General features: G+C 43.6%; 1 protein-coding gene across 5 annotated transcripts; it reads left to right on the top strand.

Annotated features, from left to right (window-relative positions):
• The first annotated feature begins 1,746 nt into the window (after positions 1 to 1,746).
• Positions 1,747 to 16,929, top strand: LOC308384699 (polyhomeotic-like protein 1). 5 transcript variants are annotated; one of them, XM_080863280.1, is made up of 15 exons: positions 1,747 to 2,000; positions 3,917 to 4,044; positions 5,481 to 5,594; positions 6,016 to 6,087; positions 6,194 to 6,322; positions 6,402 to 6,566; positions 6,684 to 6,765; positions 7,053 to 8,029; positions 8,237 to 8,372; positions 8,461 to 8,669; positions 8,752 to 8,842; positions 9,679 to 9,766; positions 12,157 to 12,382; positions 13,894 to 14,104; positions 14,755 to 16,929. In XM_080863280.1, the coding sequence occupies exons 1-15, from the start codon at positions 1,805 to 1,807 to the stop codon at positions 14,904 to 14,906; spliced, it is 2,976 nt and encodes a 991-aa protein (XP_080719406.1). In that variant the 5' UTR covers positions 1,747 to 1,804; the 3' UTR covers positions 14,907 to 16,929. The 5 variants fall into 5 exon arrangements, with proteins under 5 accessions (XP_080719406.1, XP_080719408.1, XP_080719405.1 ...); XM_080863282.1 differs by having other exon boundaries at positions 12,175 to 12,382; XM_080863279.1 differs by having other exon boundaries at positions 3,920 to 4,044; positions 5,481 to 5,600.
• Positions 16,930 to 17,453: the final 524 nt, after the last annotated feature.

A 17,453-nucleotide genomic window follows, 5' to 3' on the forward strand; every position in this document is an offset into this window, starting at 1 on the left:
AACGTGTGTTGTTGATGTGTAAATAGATGTTTGAGTGTCATGTACTGTAATTCTGTTTGTGCCTCTCTCACTGTTATTAAATGTGTGTCTTTGTGAGAAAGCTTCCCGTTGCTTCCAGTACGTTAGAAAGAACTCGCTGGTTTACTCAGTAACAATAAACGAGGTTCATCTGAAACTTGAAGGCCGTGCTGTGGTTAGTGACTGGGTGTTATTTTAGACATGTTTCAAAAAGCCATTATCTTTATGGATCGTCTTTGAGTGGCAGCCAAAAATGAAGCCAAGTGATATTGATCATATGTTTTGATGGAAATAGACCAAGCTGGTGATTTAGCTTTTTATTTTATTTTATTTTTTTACATTTTTCTGTGCAACAACAGTGATGCACCCCGGCCTTTTTTGTTTGTACTGTACAAACCAGTTATTATAATGTTGTTAAATAAAATATTCATCATGTAACTACACACAGTGTGACCATCTTTCTTTCAGCACTCATGAAATTTTGTTTATAATATCCTCTTAACACGTAGTGTATCATATTTGATACATACAGTTTTTATGAGTTTTTGAGATTGCACAATACACTATTGAGCAAAAAAAATACAAGGTGCAGCAAATATGATACAAATTAAAACTAATCTATGCAAATTAATATATTTTTTATTTGTCAGGAGGCTCAATAAATGTTCCATGTTCAAAAAAGACTTTTTAGAATTTTCTGGCAATTATTTCATGGTTCAGACTTTAAAAGGATATTACATTTTCCTCCCTCATAATCTAAACACTGACTTATTCTGAGTTATTCAATAAAAACTGAGCCAAAATGCAGAAGTGGTGTTTGAAAAAGTGAGTACATCCCACGATTCAATAACTCGGAGAGCCACTTTTATCAGCAATAACTTAAGGTCATGGTTTTCTGTGTGTCTTTATCAGTCATGGCTGAGGAGGAATTTCAGCAAAGCCTTCTTTACAACGCTGCTTCAGTTCATTGAGGTGTGTGGACATTTATTTATTCACAGCTCTCCTGAGGTCCTGACACAGCATTTCAGCTCAAGTTAGATTGCAGTCTGGCCATTGATTGGACCACATGATTCGTCTTTTTCAGTCATTCTGCTGCAGATTTGCTGCTGTGCTTGGGATCATTGGCCTGTTGCACGACACAGTGTCGCTCAGGCTGAAGCTGTTGGGCAGATGGTCTCACATTTGACTCTAGAATACGTTGGTATAGAATGACTGCAGGTACCCAGATGAATCTTTTTTCAGTTTCTCCTTATATATATTTATATATCACACCTTATATCTCCTGTTCCATTGGTGGACATTCATATTAAACATGGCCAAAGTTAAAAATAATGAGATCCGTGTGTCCACAAGTAATTCCTTCACATTGCTCTAAACACTTGACTTCAAACAGGTATACCTTTTTTTTTATTAGTATGAAGTTATAAAGACAAGATATCCCTAAAATGGTCATCTCAGGAAAAGAAGCTCCACCCACCTGCCGTTCAAACCTTCTGTTGTTAAGTGTCAGCCAATCAGAAGGAAGGGAGGGGGAGGAAGCTGAACCACCTTGTGTCAGATGAATATAGGTGCAGGATGAACAAGTATCATGTCAAGTTGTGAAAAATGCAAAACTACTCTGGTGTCCAGTAAAACATGAAGTTTGAGATAATGCTAAGCATGTTGATCCCGAAGCCTTTGGGGGTAAAGTGAGCCCCTGTCCCCGTCCTGCTCCGTCATCGTGCAGCGCCGGAAAGGGCCGAGCAGAAAAAAGAAGGAGGCGTTTCCACACATCAGCTGCAAATTTATGCAGAACAGTAAAATCAGTGCTGCTGCTGCCGCTTCGAGCGTCCTGCACAGAGAAGAAGAAGAAGACGGGCGAAAAGAGCAGCAGCACCGGGCACAACGCAGACAAGAAGCCCGGCGGATCGTTGCATCGCTCGGTGTCGCTCTGCAGCGGGCAGCCGGTGCAGGAGGAGCCGGACGAACCCGGAGCGGTGACGGTAAGGTCGGAGCGAGAGCCGAGTTAACGAGCCAGACAGCAGCGGTGGAGGCGGGGGGGCTAGCGGGAGGCTAGGAGGAGTAGCCTCCGGTGGATCCAGTGTTAACTGGTCTGAAACATGGAGGATGGCTAGCTAACGTTAGCGCTGTGTGAGCTGCTCAGGTGGCTGTTTTTGAGCTGGTGGAGGCTGGAGACGGAGGCAGACTGTAGGTGCTGGGACAGGATGGTTGGAGGAGGAGGAGCAGTGATAAAGGAAACTGCAAAAAAAAAAAAAAGATTGTGAACACCTGGTCTGAACAAGTCCTGTAAGGTGGTGAAGTAGATGCAGAAAGGCTGTGTGAGCGATGCTTTTGGAAATGTTTCTCATGCAGGAGCCTTTGTACTAAAGCACGTTTCCCCGTTTTATTCCTGTGAATCCCCGAAAATGGATGCTTTATAATGACTTCCTACCTAAACCAGATAACCTGATTAAAATGATAAACTGCTGCAAAGAGGAAATGAATGTGCATTTTTAAATTCCATGTTACAGTTAATTATATCTTTACAGCTGCCATCTTCATCCCCTCACACGTTTCAGGCCTTTTCCTGCATGTCCAGACGTGCAAAACGGAACAAGAAAAAAATCTAATGCAGAGCTTTAATTTACACAAGCATAAAATACACCTTTGTTTATCAAATGGTCAAAAATAAGAAGAAAATGCACAGACTTCTGTCTTTTATCACTTCACTCTGAGGTTCATACCTTACAGCAAATATTTGCTTTTTCTTACACACAGATTAGTGTGTAACAGTAACCATGCATTGATGATAAAGGTGATGATGGCAATATTGTGTCAAAAATCCACGTCTTTAATATCAGAGATGACTGAATTTTGTGCATGGTTGCAGAATCCTTTCCACCTCCAGCTCTCGCATTTTGAGTTTAAAGCATTTGCAAAATGATTTGACAGATATCTTTTTTTTTTTTTTTTTTTTGCAAATTTTCCCCTCATTTTCTGCATATATGTAAAGAATATTATTATTATTATGATTTTGTTTTTTTACCACAATCCCTGTGACAGCCTGACTTACATTAATTTGGCAAATCTGTAAATGCAACCTGATTTCATTAATCATTTTAGTTGTGCAGTTTAGAGGTACTTTCATAGTCTTCCTGTCTGCAGGATGCATGTTGTGTGTGGTTAGTGTGAGGGGGTTAAAATTGAATCTGCAGCTTGTCCACAGCATGTAAAACAAGAATGTGGTGGATCGGTCTTATATTGGGCTTTGGTGAAGCTACTCAGTTCATCGACTGCCCCTTAGGTCAACTTTCTGTTGATTGGCTGCCCCTCATAAGCAGAAGGTTTGAACAGGAGGTCGGTGGAGCTTCTGTATACCTGAGATGTCCCCTTATTTGGACATCCTACAGATCCAAGCAGGAAAAAACTGCATATAATTTACCAAAGTTTCAAGTAATGAGGGCAGTAAATGTAATCTTTCATATGAACGTCCATACTAAATCCATCCGTTATAGTGTGCGTGCATGCGTGTGTGTGTGACAGAAAAAAGGAAAAGCTTGATGGAAGCCCTTTAAAGGTGTAAACTGGTCTGTGGAGCATTGTGTCCGTCTCCATGGTGGCGATGGGAAAAAACAGCTGTCAGCGAGACACTCAGTCGTTGTGATTTACTGCCATAAAAAATGAAAACATTTTAAAATGTTGAAAGTGTTAAAAATAACCAGCAGCAGAACTACATCAGTCATCCACGCTGTAAAAAGTGTTTCACAGCATCTCGACTCTGTGAGGTCTGCTGTTTGTCAGGAACCGTGACAGGTGTGGAGTTTTTTTCCTCCTCTATCCATCAGACTCTCGCAGAGAGAGAAACTGGTGTTTGTTTCATCCTGTGTTTGACTGACGGACGCCTCATCTGTCTCCTCAGCAGCCATGGAGACAGACGGAGAGCAGAACCAGCAGGGGGCCTCGACCAATGGAAGCGCTCCGTCTGGGACCAGCTCCCGCCCCTCTCCCATGAATTCCATGTCTCTGTATGAAAGGCAGGCGGTCCAGGTAGGTGTGAGTGTTTATACCTGTGTGGCTACAGGACCAGACCACATTGATTTTCACACGCTGACAATGAGTCCTCACTTCATGGAAAAAGCTTTTAAAGGCTCGGTTCACAGCTGCCTTTAGAATTCAGGTTAAGATCAGTTTAGTTTAACAGTTAAAAACTAACACACATGTTAGTTAGCTGGATTTCCAGTTTTGGGCCTCAGTAATAATCCAAGTGTGCCAGGATTGTTGTGCACAAAGGGGGGAAAAGGCATCGCGTAAAAAATATTTAAAATGCTTAAAAATGTAAGTTTTGTTCGACAGGAAATGCGTTTCTTTGTTTGTAAATGTGAAAAAAGGGAGACATCCCTGATTAGAAACCAGTGCTCATCCTCAAAAACTCCCCTCCCCAAGTAGGAAGTGGTCATAATCTTCATGGGGTGGCTTTTAATGACCCCTACCATCTTTAATATCTCGCTGTTCTCACACTTGAACCATACCTTGAGGGTGATAGCCCGGCAGCATGGTGCATTGTTCTGCTTTCGAGTTGTTATTGTTGGGCTAAAAGTAGGTTGCATGCCTGGGGATTAGATTGCACGTATACAGGTCTAGATTCAGGTCTAGACTTTAAAAACGTGACTCGTGGGAGCGTTTGGTTCTTTGCATAGTTTAAAACTCATTTCAGATGCGTCGTGAAACACGTAAAATAGATCCCTGTGGCAAAACCTTCACTGTGATGTAGGCGGAGCATTTATAATCCTGCCAGTGAACAAAATTGTAATAAAAATTAATAGAAAATGATGATATCACTTTGCATTTTCGTGTCCAAATTTTGTTTTTGGCTGCAGCGTAAACATGGACTGTTTGCGTGTAAGCAGGGGCAGAAAGTGTGTGTGTGGCTCATTTGTCTTCATAATTTCTGATTTATGTGTTAGCCGATGGACAGAAACTGATGAAGACTGACTGAATCGGGGGGGGTAAAGAAAAGAGACCGAGTCGTGCTGGGTGTGATGGAGGCTGGGTGTTATTTTCTCAGGCTTTTGTCACCCTGCACGGCCATCTGTCTCTGTCACCCGGCACACACTAATCCAGCCCGCCGCGCTCGCTTTCATCCCCCGACTTATTACTGTACGAGCCTCCCCTCATACATCAGGCAGCTGGCAGGTTTCTGCAGCTTCGCTCTCTCTCTGCTCCTTCTGCACTCGTTTCTCTCAGTCTGCTCTATCCCCTCAATTTTCTCTGCACTTCCTTTTCCATCCTAAATTTCTCCCATCCCTCACTCTTTCATGTCTTCTTCTGACTCTTTGCCGTCATGTTTTCCATCCCCATCTTTTCACAGCACTTTACTTCCTTCATGCTCCGTTCCTCCCTCCCCCTTTTTTTCTTTCTTCTCCTTCTCCAAAATGCTGTCCCTCCTTCAGTTTTCATTTTTGGCCGTCTGCTCCTCCCTCCAGGCCCTGCAGGCGTTACAGAGGCAGCCCAATGCCGCTCAGTACTTCCAGCAGCTGATGCTGCAGCAGCAGATCAACAACGCAGCACAGCTGCAGAACCTGGCAGCTGTGCAACAGGTAAAGGTGTGTGCAAATTTCACTTTGTTTCTTTCAAGTAAAGGAAGTTATAAACATCCTGCACGTGTTGTTTGCAAAGCACAAAGAAAAACTATTGTAAGAAATAAAACGATACATGATGACGCTGTAAGAGCGTTGCATAAGACAGATTGCCACCTACTTGCATGCAATAATTAACTCCCATGAAAACCAGAAGAAAAAGGTGGGGAGGCCACGTCTACAGTCGATGCTGGACAGCTGTGGGTTGTAAAACATGGAGGCTTTGTGGCCAGAAACAAAGCTGAGCATATTTTGCATCAACCACACAACAGCCTCTGTAAACATCTCAGTTTTCATTTTGTTTGGAGTTTATTGAAACCTTAAGCTGCTTTTTTCCTCTGTCTCTTCCCTTTCTTCGTTTTACTTTCTTTGTTTTTTTAAGGCCACTCTGGCTGCCAGTCGTCAGTCAAGCCCCTCCAGCAGTAGCTCTTCTCAGACTACCAGCACAACCGCAGTACGTAATCATACAAAAACGATAGCTCTTTATGCCACAAAATCAGTACCGCTTTTTTTCCTTCGAGCCACAAAGGATCTTAAAGATGCACGTTCCTGTTCTTCAGGTCAATGTAACATCTGGATCAGGGTCTACAACCAGCAGCCGTCCAATGGGTGCCTCAGCAACATCCACAATCAGCCAATCAGTGCTGCTTAGTGGGACAGCCGGAGGGCAGGGCCAGATGTACCTGAGAGTGAGTTTGATCAGATGGTTTATGTGCGGCAGCTCAGTTTTGTGCATTTTAATGGCTTTAATGTCTTTTTGTCCTGCAGGTGAACCGCTCCCTTAGGACGCCTATCCCCTCCCAGCTCATTTTCATGCCCGGCAGCACTGCAACTACTGCTGTGGCAACTGTTGCCCAGCAGCCACAGGCTCAGCAACAGCAGCAGGAAGTGCCTCCGACTTCCTCATCCAGCAGCCAATCTGATAACGACCAGGTGTGTGGCTAACATAAAAATGTTCTCATGGCTTGAAGACACATTCTTTCGTTCTTCAGCAACAAAGTGACAGATGGGTGTTTTCACCCAAACATTTGCTCTGTGCTCCATCTCCAGGTACAGAATCTAGCCATGCGAGGTCTGTCGGGTCCTAAAGGTGTGGGTGTTAAGACTGAAGCCCCAGAGAGAAGTGACTCGGGTAGGAAAGAAAGAAGAGGAATTAAACATATAAATGAGCTTTGTAATGCTCTGAAGGTTGTGTATGATGATGGAGCCTGTGGTGGATTTGGCAGAAATTTCAGAAGCGTACACTTAATTTGGACTTTCTCATTTTAGTTATAATAATATTGAAGCAAATTCATGACAGTGATTCAGGTTTAAATGCTTTTATATGTAACGTTACGTTAATTTGGGGGTGAACTGCCGTTTTAAATGTGATGAATCACTAAATAGACACTAATATATTTTCATTCTTATTTTTCCCAGCTGCCTACTCGCTGGTCCAGCCCTCTCACCAGTCTACCCCTCAGTCCCCCACCAAACCAAGCCAGCCTCAGCCCCAGCCATCCCACATCAAAATCCCTACCTACCCCCAGCCTACTAATCTCAAAGCTCACCCCGTCTCTTCTTCCGGTGCCTCGTCGTCCTCGTCGTCTTCCATCCCTCTCTCCCAGCTCTTACTCCACGGTACTCGAACCCTCACCACAGGAACCACAGCTCCCACAGCAGCACATACTCTGGTCTTGACATCCAACGCCACATCTCAGCCCCACGGGTACCCGGTGGGCACGGCAACCATCAAACCAGCGGTCAACGCTCAGACTCTGGTGGTGCAGCCTCTACAGAAAACCTCACTCGGTGCTGAGAAATCAGGCCACGGAAACGGACCCATCCCCATCCAACCTAAAACTTTACAGGGGCTCCGCCTGCCCCTCCAGCTTCCTTCAAGGAACCCCCCTCCCATCCTGCCTGCTCCGCCGCCTGCCAGCAGCTCCAGCCAGCCTCCCCACACGCCTCACATCCCAGTGCAGATAGTGGGAGCCAGGCAGAGCACACTTGGAAATGCCCAGGCTCTCGCTCTGGCCCGTGGCAGCTGCAGCCAGGATGGTGCCGCCGTCCTCAGCAGCTCCTCTAGTCTGCTCACCATGGTGGCGTCCATCGCTTCCAGGGAGGGTGGAGTCGTCGGCCGAGGGGTGGGGCTGAAGACGCTTCAGTCACCCCAGGAGGCTCCCCCCTTGGCTCAGGTGTCTCAGGTGCATCCACAAGCCAATCAGAGCTCTGGACAGAGTCAGAACGTACGGCTGGCTTCAAGCCCCGCCTCTTGCTGGCCCTCCACCATTTCATCTCCTCCCCCCTCGCTGTCTCGCTCCTCCCTCTCTCTCCACCTGGTGACCGAAGAGCAGAGAGCAGCATCAGCTGGTGTAACCACCAATGGAGACTCATCAGGAGGTCAGACGCCACAGGTCAGCTGAAGCAGGATTTAAGTGATTCTCATGAATCAGACTTGATGTTTTTCTAACCCACACACATTTCTACATGTCACAGATGGTGATTTTGGGTTCTAGCACTAAAACAAACACGCTACTCAGCCATAACTGCTCCTTGTGTAAATATTACATCCTACAATCACTCTCAGTGTCTGTCTGTATCTGTTGGCACTTTTTGTTTAGAGTAAACAGACGACTGGCTCTCTGAAAAGAAAATCAGACTCGAATTCAGCCAATGACGAACATGGCCCCTCCCCTCCACGGCTCCAGCCAGTCAGAGATCATGCCTCGGCCATCCCAGCCAATCCCGTCGATGCAGGTAATAACATAGAAATACATCCCTGTAAAATACTGTCAACACACACACTCGGTGAAAAACAGTATTTATCTTCCTCTCACCTCTCCAGGCTCTGCTGCTCCTCCTCCTCCTCCACCTCCTCCTCCTGCATCCTCTCCTTCTCCTCCTGCATCCTCTCCTTCTCCAGTGCTGCTGGTGTCCCGTGGGACTTGTGGTCAGGGTGAGAGAGCTCCTCCACCTCAAGCTGTGGTTAAACCGCAGGTTCTTACACACCTCATAGAGGGCTTTGTGATCCAGGAGGGGGCGGAGCCTTTCCCTGTGAGTACATGGGATTTGTAGTTTGTTTTTTTGTTTTGTTTTTGTCGGTCGCTGACTCTTAAACTGAATTTGTGTTTGACAGGTCTGCGGTCCAGTCAAGGACTCGGCTGGTGAAGATTTGACTAACGACAGTCCAGACACTAACCCGTCGGAGACTGTTACCACAGCAACAGGTAACAGCCAGACTGCTTAAAGCAGTGCTGCTTTAAAGACACGTTTAAGGGCTGAAATCAGAATCATAAATATCTACTGTAAGGTTTCTGGGATAAAGTTGCCTCTGCATGAGAAACGGCTCTTAAAATCTTGAAAATCAAAATGTGATTTCTGCATTGCTGAAGTCTCTGTGCATTAGCCATAGTACATGTTTTATTGTTGTTGTTCTTTGGCTGTTAGCGTTTTATTATCCTCTAGATTTTTAGTTATTTACTTGGTGTGCCCAGTTTTCTAGCTAGATTCTCATTTTCTTCTTTTAAGTCACACAGTCATGATTTGCTGCAGTTTTTTCTTTATACTGTACACGGTGACTGCCATACTGGACAGTAGATTACAGTAATGTATATTAAAGGCAGACCTTGGTACAGCTGATATCTTCAAAACTGAAACGCATAAAAAAATTTTGAGCATTATGAATGTAGAGAATTGGAGGGAAAATATGAACAATATGAATTGTTTTTTTGTTTTGATTTTTTGGTGATCTGTCCCTTTAACATTATAACATGGACATGGCTTATGGGATTTAATGTTGTGTAACAAGATGACCCGTGTTTGCCCCGTTTGTTTGAGCTGGGCTGCAGGAAAGCATAAAGACTTTAATTATAACTTTCAAGCTGGGAATTTCCCACCTCTGAGTCTAAACCGCAGGCAGCGCGATATCACGAGAAAATATCATCGCAGTCTGATTTTCTGTGTGTGGACCGGGACTCATAACCCGTTGGAGTATATAATACCACGTTTGCGTTTGTGTATTATTCACCATCTGCTTTGTTCTGTCTCTAAACTCTCTCCTCAGTGCTGAAGTGTGAATACTGTAAAAACTTTGCTCCTGCCAGCCAGTTCCGAGGCACCAAAAGGTTCTGCTCCATGTCTTGTGCCAAGAGGTACTTCAAAATGCATGAAACATATACAGAATAAATCACTGTACTGCAAACAGCTGCAGCCACTTCAGCTTATTTCACAGTGCGAGTGATGAACGTCTGTTTCTAGTTACAGTGCAGTTTGTCATAGATGCTGTGCAGTAAGATTTGGATATCTTGAAGTCAAACAAAACTGCATAAAGCTCAAAACCTCAATCCTCTTTGAGGCTTTTAGTTCTTAGTTATATACAGTGTTTCCAACATAACTGCACTGTAATTGTGCCATGCAGTGCATGTGTGTGCCTTCTTAAATAAATGGAAAATAAATCCTTTATATAATAACGTCTGCTTTCCCATCTACAAACTGTAGCATCTAGAACTGCAGCTGAAGGCTGACTGCTTTAGTAGAATCGACTGCGCGCATATATAGATGTATATAGTAGGGGTGCAACGATACACAAAATTCACGGTTCGGTTCGATACTTTTGTGTCACGGTTTGATATTTTTTCGATACAAAAAAATGTTCATGCCTTTTTAATTTGTCATTTATTAAAATTATAAATATATATTTTAACTCAAAAGTACAGTTTTTAAATTTAATGTTGCTGAAACAACAAAGGGATAAAATAATAAATCTATCTGATGGAGAAATCACTCATCTTTGGAAAAGAGAGTTTATTACAGAGAAATGGCTCTTTCAAAATAAAAGCTATACTATACGCTTCTTCTGGGCTATATTCTCAGCAGCATATTAAACATATCATAAGGAGAATCCTGTGCTAACGGCTGTCTAAATGACTCGGGTAAAGTTTGTAGCATGCGTGCTTGTTGTTTTTGTCTGCTTCCACTTGTCTTTGCACTAAGATGATGTCGGAGTAAATGTGCAGTCATATTTGTTGTGTTCCCACTAGTGCTGTCAGCGTTAGTCTGATATGACGTTAACGCCACAACACGGCAAATCTCCGTTAACGAGCTACCGCGGATCGCCCCGTGCGTGGGGCTAGACGGCCAACACGTTAACGAGCTAACTGCGCTAACACACTAGTTCCCACCCATGTAATTGAGCATTGCATGGCACATCCGACATACTGTTTTACTTTAGTCCATGACGCGCTTACCTTCAGGGTCATACGTCACATGAAAACCAAAATAGTTCCAAACGCCAGATCTGAATCAGGGTGGGGGAGGTTCAGTCGTTGAGGCAGTTGGCATTTTGCAACAAGCTTAGCTTCTGTCTTGCTAGCTTGCGCTGCGCTCAGTGGATCTGCGCTCCACAGTGCAGCCTAGGCGGAGTAGTTGAACGCACTGAGTGCTCCACACAGACGGCATCGTCAGAAGAAAAGTTGATAAAAAATTTTTAAATTGTGTTGTTCGATACATATGCGTACCGAACCGAAAGCACTGTATCGAACGGTTCAATATCGATAGGAGTATCGTTGCACCCCTAATGTATACATATATATAAATATATAACAAACAGAAGGGTTACCCATCTGAAACAGGATGGGCTATGCCAGCTGTTTAGCATCAAGTGAGCTTTCAAAGTAAGAGTGAGGAGGCTGTACTCTTGTCAGTTTTCTGTTCTGTTGGATGAAAGATGGTGTCAGCCATGGCCTATCCCAGCTGTCATGAGACAAAAGGCTGCGTACACCGTGGACTGGTCACCAGGCTGTTGTAGGGCTAACAGAGGGACACCTAGGGGTCATTTTACAGTCACAACAACAACAACATAGCGTATGTGTCTTTGGACTGTGGGAGGAAGCCAAAGTACTCAGAGGGAACCCATGCAAGCTTGGGGAGAACATGCCAGCCAATGGCTAAAAGCCATTTTTAAAAAAAAAAAAAAAGGACACAAAATGACTTTAAATCCCAGAGCTGCCAAAGACTAGTGTGTGTGTGTGTGTGTGGGGAAACACTGATATATAATGAATCGATATCAAAAGCCAGTGTTACTAAAGATGTGACCCACTAAATGTTGTCTAAAACGGGACTTTAGTGTGAATTCTCAGGTGGCTCCAGCTGTAAATCTCACAGCTTGTGTTTTTCTGTTCTCATGTTTTTTTTTCTGTGTCTACATATTGTGATAGCCTCACTTCATCCACTTTCACATGCAGCATGTAACCTCGCAGTACAGTGGAGGACGCTTTGTTTCTCCTCTGAATGTGCTCCGTATTAAAATGTACACTGTATTTATTATGTGACATGTTTCAGTAGAAAACAATGCGCTGTCTGCATTGTTTGTTACAGTATGTTGTCAGCTTATGATTTGACATTTTCTGCTTCTGCTTTGTATTTGTCCCTTTGCCCACTACACGTGTATAGCTTATATACCGCGTACGGTGCAAAGAGACAAAAACTGTGTTGCTCGTCTTGGCTTCAGTACCGTATATGTCACTCTTTGTCTACGATACAGTATGTATTGGTTCCCCAGGTACAACGTCAGCTTCAGGCAGCACTTCGGCGTGCGGCAGGGTCACGGCCAGCGTCAAGCTCAAGATCACTCTTCGGATCGGGATCAGAGCCGCGGACACCTCTCCAACTCGGACGACGAGGGAGGAATCGCCAGGAGGAGGGTTCCCCGCAGGACCAGCTCAGAAATAGCCAGTGCCAAGATAGCAGGGAGGCCCGTACCTGCCAAGGTGAGGCAGGATTATACAGTCCCTACAAGGAAAATTATTGGTGCAGGTCAAAAATTAGAAGTCCGATCCCAGCTGATAACTGATCTGTGTAGTTGTACTGGAGCCTTTCCTGCTTTGATCACATTTAAATAGCCTTTGCTCACATGCAGGTAAGCGGTCTGTGTGGAGAGCAAAAGAGGCATTGCATTTGTTTAGAAACGAGTGCATCAGAGGGACGGCTCAGGTTGAGCAGTTTGGAGATGCAGTTGGAGAGCCAAGGCTGATGTGGTTTGGACGTGTGCAGAGGAGGGTTAGTGGATATTTTAGGCAGAGGGTGTTGAATATAGAGCTGCCAGGCAGGAGGAAAAGCAGGAGACCACAGAGAAGATTCATGGATGTAGCGAAGGAGGACATGCAGAGCGTTGGTGTGACAGAAGCTGGTAAGAAAGAGGCTGATGATCTGAGAGCAGCCGAAAGAAGACGAACCAGCAGACGAGATGGTGGGCTCAGATTTGTCTGATGGATTTCAAACTTTAGCAAAAGGGTTTTTAAACTTTAGTGGCCTCTTAATAAAGCCTGTAAGTGTTGATATGTGCAAAATATTTGGCTCCAAATATTTTTAATGTTTGTATGTTTAACTCTGCAAAACACATATAATATTTTTTTACACCTTTTTCAGTCAATTTATTACTTTTCTATCATCCTATTGGCAGAAATGCAACTTTAAGTAGTTTTAAACATATTTGGATGCTAGAACTTTACACCCAGTCATCAATAACTGCGATCATGTTCAAAATGATCTGCTTCTACCGCAGCTTTCAGCTTCCTGGGAAGTGTTTTTTGTAAAATAACTTCACTTGTAACCACATTAAACCACATACAGATCTGGCTTTGTGCTCAGGGACATCAACACGGATGGAGGAGCACACAAATATAATTGTGCGAGGAGGGCGATCTCTTTCTAATAATGATGTCAGTGTACATACAAATAATCCATTAGTCAAAGCTCAGGCTTCAGACTGCTGAAGCTCTGTTTCAGAGGAGACATCCCCAGTGTGGTCATTTCACACCACTCTGGCTGCGAGCTTAGAAACCACGGCCAGAAGCCCAGATTAACACAAATACACTGAATTATGCCGAGTAAAGAATAGAAATGCAGAGTAAATAAGCATAAAAGAGCCCCTTTAAATTTCTCCTCCATTGTTACAAACTGGCCCCAAACCAAATGTATGAGACTCCTGAACACAAACTTCATGTAACAGCAAAAATAGACCTGAATCCATCTGAATGTGCATTTTTCACTTGTATGCATGATGAGCCTTTTGAAGTCATTACTTGCTTCTCTGTGACGGTGCTCAGGTATCTCGAGGTTTGTGCTCCTTTTTTATAAACTGTAACAATCCCCGTCTGTGCAGCTCTAATCTTTAAATATGCAGACGGGGTTTTGTCCTTGTAGCCTATGTTCATGTTTTTGCAAGCAGACCGGGACACTAGTGAACGCTGCTGCTTTTTTTTTCTTCCTCCGCTTGTAGTGCCGGTCCGAGTCGAGCCATTCAGATGAGGAGTCCAGCGTAGAGGAGGATGAAGATGACCCCATGTCTCTCTCGCCGGCCTCCTCAGCGTCCTGCCACCAGCCGCCTCCTCCGCTCCCAGCAGAGAGCTCACCACCGCCCACCTGCCTGCCTGCTAGCCCCTCCCAGTGGAGCGTGGAGGAAGTGTCACAGTTTATTTCCTCACTGCAAGGTTAGAAGATCTGATTTTTGATCTTATAATGCAGCACTGATTCACATAAAGATAAAAGGCTCGACTTCACGGTCAAGGTCAGAGGTCGAGTTATCTTCTGAATGAGTTAACTCGAGGGCAAGGGGATGCAGGATGTTGAAATTGGCACCATAGAGGTGTGTGCTAGGAGGCAGAGGGGTAGCATGGTGGCCACCAGTATTTTTAAAGCCCTTCCAGCGTCTCTCCCTCTGTGGAATCTGTGAACTCCTGAACTGATAGATGATGGAAGTGGGGGTAAAGAGGAAAATGAATGGCAGTGCTCCTGAATTAGCTGGTTTCTGGCTACTGCTGATGTTTATCTTGTGTTGCTCTGCTTTTATATTCAAGTGCAGTAATTGATGTTTTGATCAGTTCTTCTTTTAATTTGCAGTTTCATGCTTATCAACATTGTTAATACTGTACAGTTAAAATAACAGACCAGTTTCATATTAATGTGACACATTAATCTGGAGTTCAGCTGTTTCCACCTCGAACTTGATGCTTTTATTTGTTATGTAAATGTTTGCATTTGGAGCTAATGCATGAACGACTGTGTGCATTAATGTTAATGTACCATAATTTTCAACCTTTGCATTTTTGTCCACCTGTGCTTTTATCCGTCGTCCTCTCAGGGTGCGAGGATCTCGCCTCCCAGTTCCTGTCGCAGGAAATTGATGGACAGGCGCTGCTGCTGCTGAAGGAGGAGCATCTCATGTCCACCATGAACATCAAGCTTGGCCCTGCCCTCAAGATCTGCGCTCACATCAACAGCCTAAGAGACTGACCGGTGTTTTTACCACAAATCCGCAAAGTTTAAAAGTGAAGCCCCCCCGGGCATCCACCACCAGCCCGCGGGTCAGATATGGAGCTCGAGAGTCCTGCAGGTGAATGTTTGAAGTACAGTTCATTTCCCAAACACGGCAAAGACTCTGGGACTGCAGAAGTGGAATCTCATCCTGTTTCACATCAGATTCTCGCATAAGTTGTAAAAATCCTTCAAATGTGCGATTTTATTTCGATGAAGGTACACGTTCCACCAAATTCTGCTCAAAATCAATGTAAATGAAGGTTTTGAATGTATTTTAATTGCAAACGAGACTCGTTGAACCTGAAGTACTTGCTCGTTATTTTTTCTGACCGTAGACCGAGGCTGTGATTTATTTTCGTTTCGTTAAACTTCCTTTAAAAGACTGAAGATACACACAGAAGAAAACAGCTGTGCTTTGTTTTGCACAGGAATTTGGAAGGAAGACCTTTGGAAGCACTTCTATAGCACTTCCTTTGTAAAGTGAAGTCACAAATCTTTTTCTTATGTAGTTCAGCATTCCTTCAAAGACATGAATTTCATTGCGTACTTCCAGCATTCTAATTATTTGAGAAGAGTATACAATGGCACTTTTATTTTGAAGGCAGCCTATTCTTTGCGCTACAGGGTACTGTGAGAGTACAGGGTACTGGGTGCAGAAACACCAGAGTCCAAATGAAACCCTAATCCCTCAAGGTTCAAAGAGCATTTCATACTTCAAGTAAAAATACGGACGTTGCGTAACTTTTTCTCACATCTTTACCGTATTGTTTTATATCCAGAGAACATCAGCTCTACTGCTGAATGCTTTTCACTGTTTTTAAGCTTTTTACCAGAGAAGTTCACGTCAACTCTGTGATTATTCACCTGTCAGCAGTTTGTGAGATTACTCAAATGGTACCACCAGCTGCTCCTGGTCTGCATGAGTGCACTTACAAGGCAAGTTCACCGGTTTGGTTTTGTGGAGAGATGCTGTCAGAGAGGAGTTCTGACAATAAGATGTTCATTTTAAAGTGTCTTTAAGTTGCATTCGTGAACAAGAGAAGTTGCTGGCCACACGTGGACCTACGATGGATGTGGGAGAAATAAGACATCACGCCTGAATGAATGAATGATTGTGTGAATGAGTGAACCTTGAAGCTATACTGTAATAAGTGTAAAGTTTGCCTTTCTATTTAAATGCACATTTGTTTGCTGGACTGCCTTGTTTGAAGCTTTTTACTGTAGGACTTTTCTCATGTTCTCTCTCTGTGAACCTCGTGGCCTTTCTCACTAGTCTCTACAACAATAGGTTTAGATGAGGATTGTCGGTTTTTACTGCTTTCATATCATTCCTTGTTTTATATCTGCGCTTACTTTTTTACAACTCTCGATTAAGCAATGAAATGTGACTGAATAGTAGCTACTTTGATCAAGGATCAACTTGCTGTCTTCCTCATAGCTTTGTCACATAGCGTGTAACTACCAAGAGTATTTACCTTTCTAGCTAGCTAGCTATCTTTGGCTTTATTGTTAGTGACTGTGGCTATTCCAGTACTTTGTTTTTGTTTTTCTTTCTTTCTTTTTTTTTTTTTAAAGGGTAATAATCTTGATGATGTTTGCTTATATTTCACTTTCCCCAGGATTTTGGAGTCTTTAAATCTTCATTCTAAACGCCAAAAAAAAACCCTGAATTTCGCCTCATTTCAAGTGAGGTGAGCCACAAATGCAGCTGTGATTACCTGTACAACATTTGTCCAAAATCAGACCATTGCAGCGTTGTTCGTTTAGTCTTCAACATCCCAAAAAGTAGCACTTTTCTCACAGAAGAACAGTGAATTCAGCAAAAAAACGTTCTTTTATATATAAATCTGTATACATACAAATAAGGAAGCCACTTGGAATCAAATGTCTTTGCTTGCAATAATTTCCAAAATCTGCAAAATCTAGAGGGGCTGGTTTTCACAAGAAGAGGTAATTAATACTATCATGCAAATAAATAATCAAACTGTTTTAAAGCTGTGATGCTTGTTTTTGTTGTTTGTTAGCCTGAGTAATGGTTTCGGTTTGCACTGTTGCTTTCCAAGTGTAACAAGTGCAGATCATCAGTGGGCAGTTTGCATCATTGAAACTTTAATGTTTTTGTTTTTAACTCCTCTCCCCCGGCTTGAGTTCAGGCTGAGGTGTTGTGCTGTTTTAAAGAAAGTCCCTTCAGGTTTGTTGTCCCAGATGTGATTAAACCAGTGGTCCCCAACCCCCGGTCCTCGGACCGGTACCGGTCCGTGAGTCGTTTGGTACCGGGCCGCGAGAGTTGAGGCTCAGGTGTGAAATGTATGGTTTTCAGGGTTTTTATTGGTTTTCAGCGTTATTTTGTTATCGTTTTTATCGTTTACTCGGTTTTCCTGGGTCTTTTCACGTGTGTTATGAATAAATTATTTTTTTTTCGGTACCGGTACTAGTTTTATTTTGTTGTATTTATCCGTGACACCTTAAAGGCCGGTCCATGAAAATATTGTCGGGCATAAACCGGTCCGTGGCGCAAAAAAG

The sequence above is a fragment of the Rhamphochromis sp. 'chilingali' genome (genome assembly GCF_963969265.1).
Source record: "Rhamphochromis sp. 'chilingali' genome assembly, chromosome: 17".
Taxonomy (NCBI): Eukaryota; Metazoa; Chordata; class Actinopteri; order Cichliformes; family Cichlidae; genus Rhamphochromis; species Rhamphochromis sp. 'chilingali'.

Coding starts and splice junctions, on each gene's coding strand:
- LOC308384699 (XM_080863278.1), top strand. CDS start 1,805: ATGCAGAACAGTAAAATCAGTGCTGCTGCTGCCGCTTCGAGCGTCCTG. Junction 5,601..6,015: donor CAGCTGTGCAACAGGTAAAG/GTGTGTGCAAAT, acceptor TGTTTTTTTAAG/GCCACTCTGGCTGCCAGTCG. Junction 8,670..8,751: donor AGGGGGCGGAGCCTTTCCCT/GTGAGTACATGG, acceptor TGTGTTTGACAG/GTCTGCGGTCCAGTCAAGGA.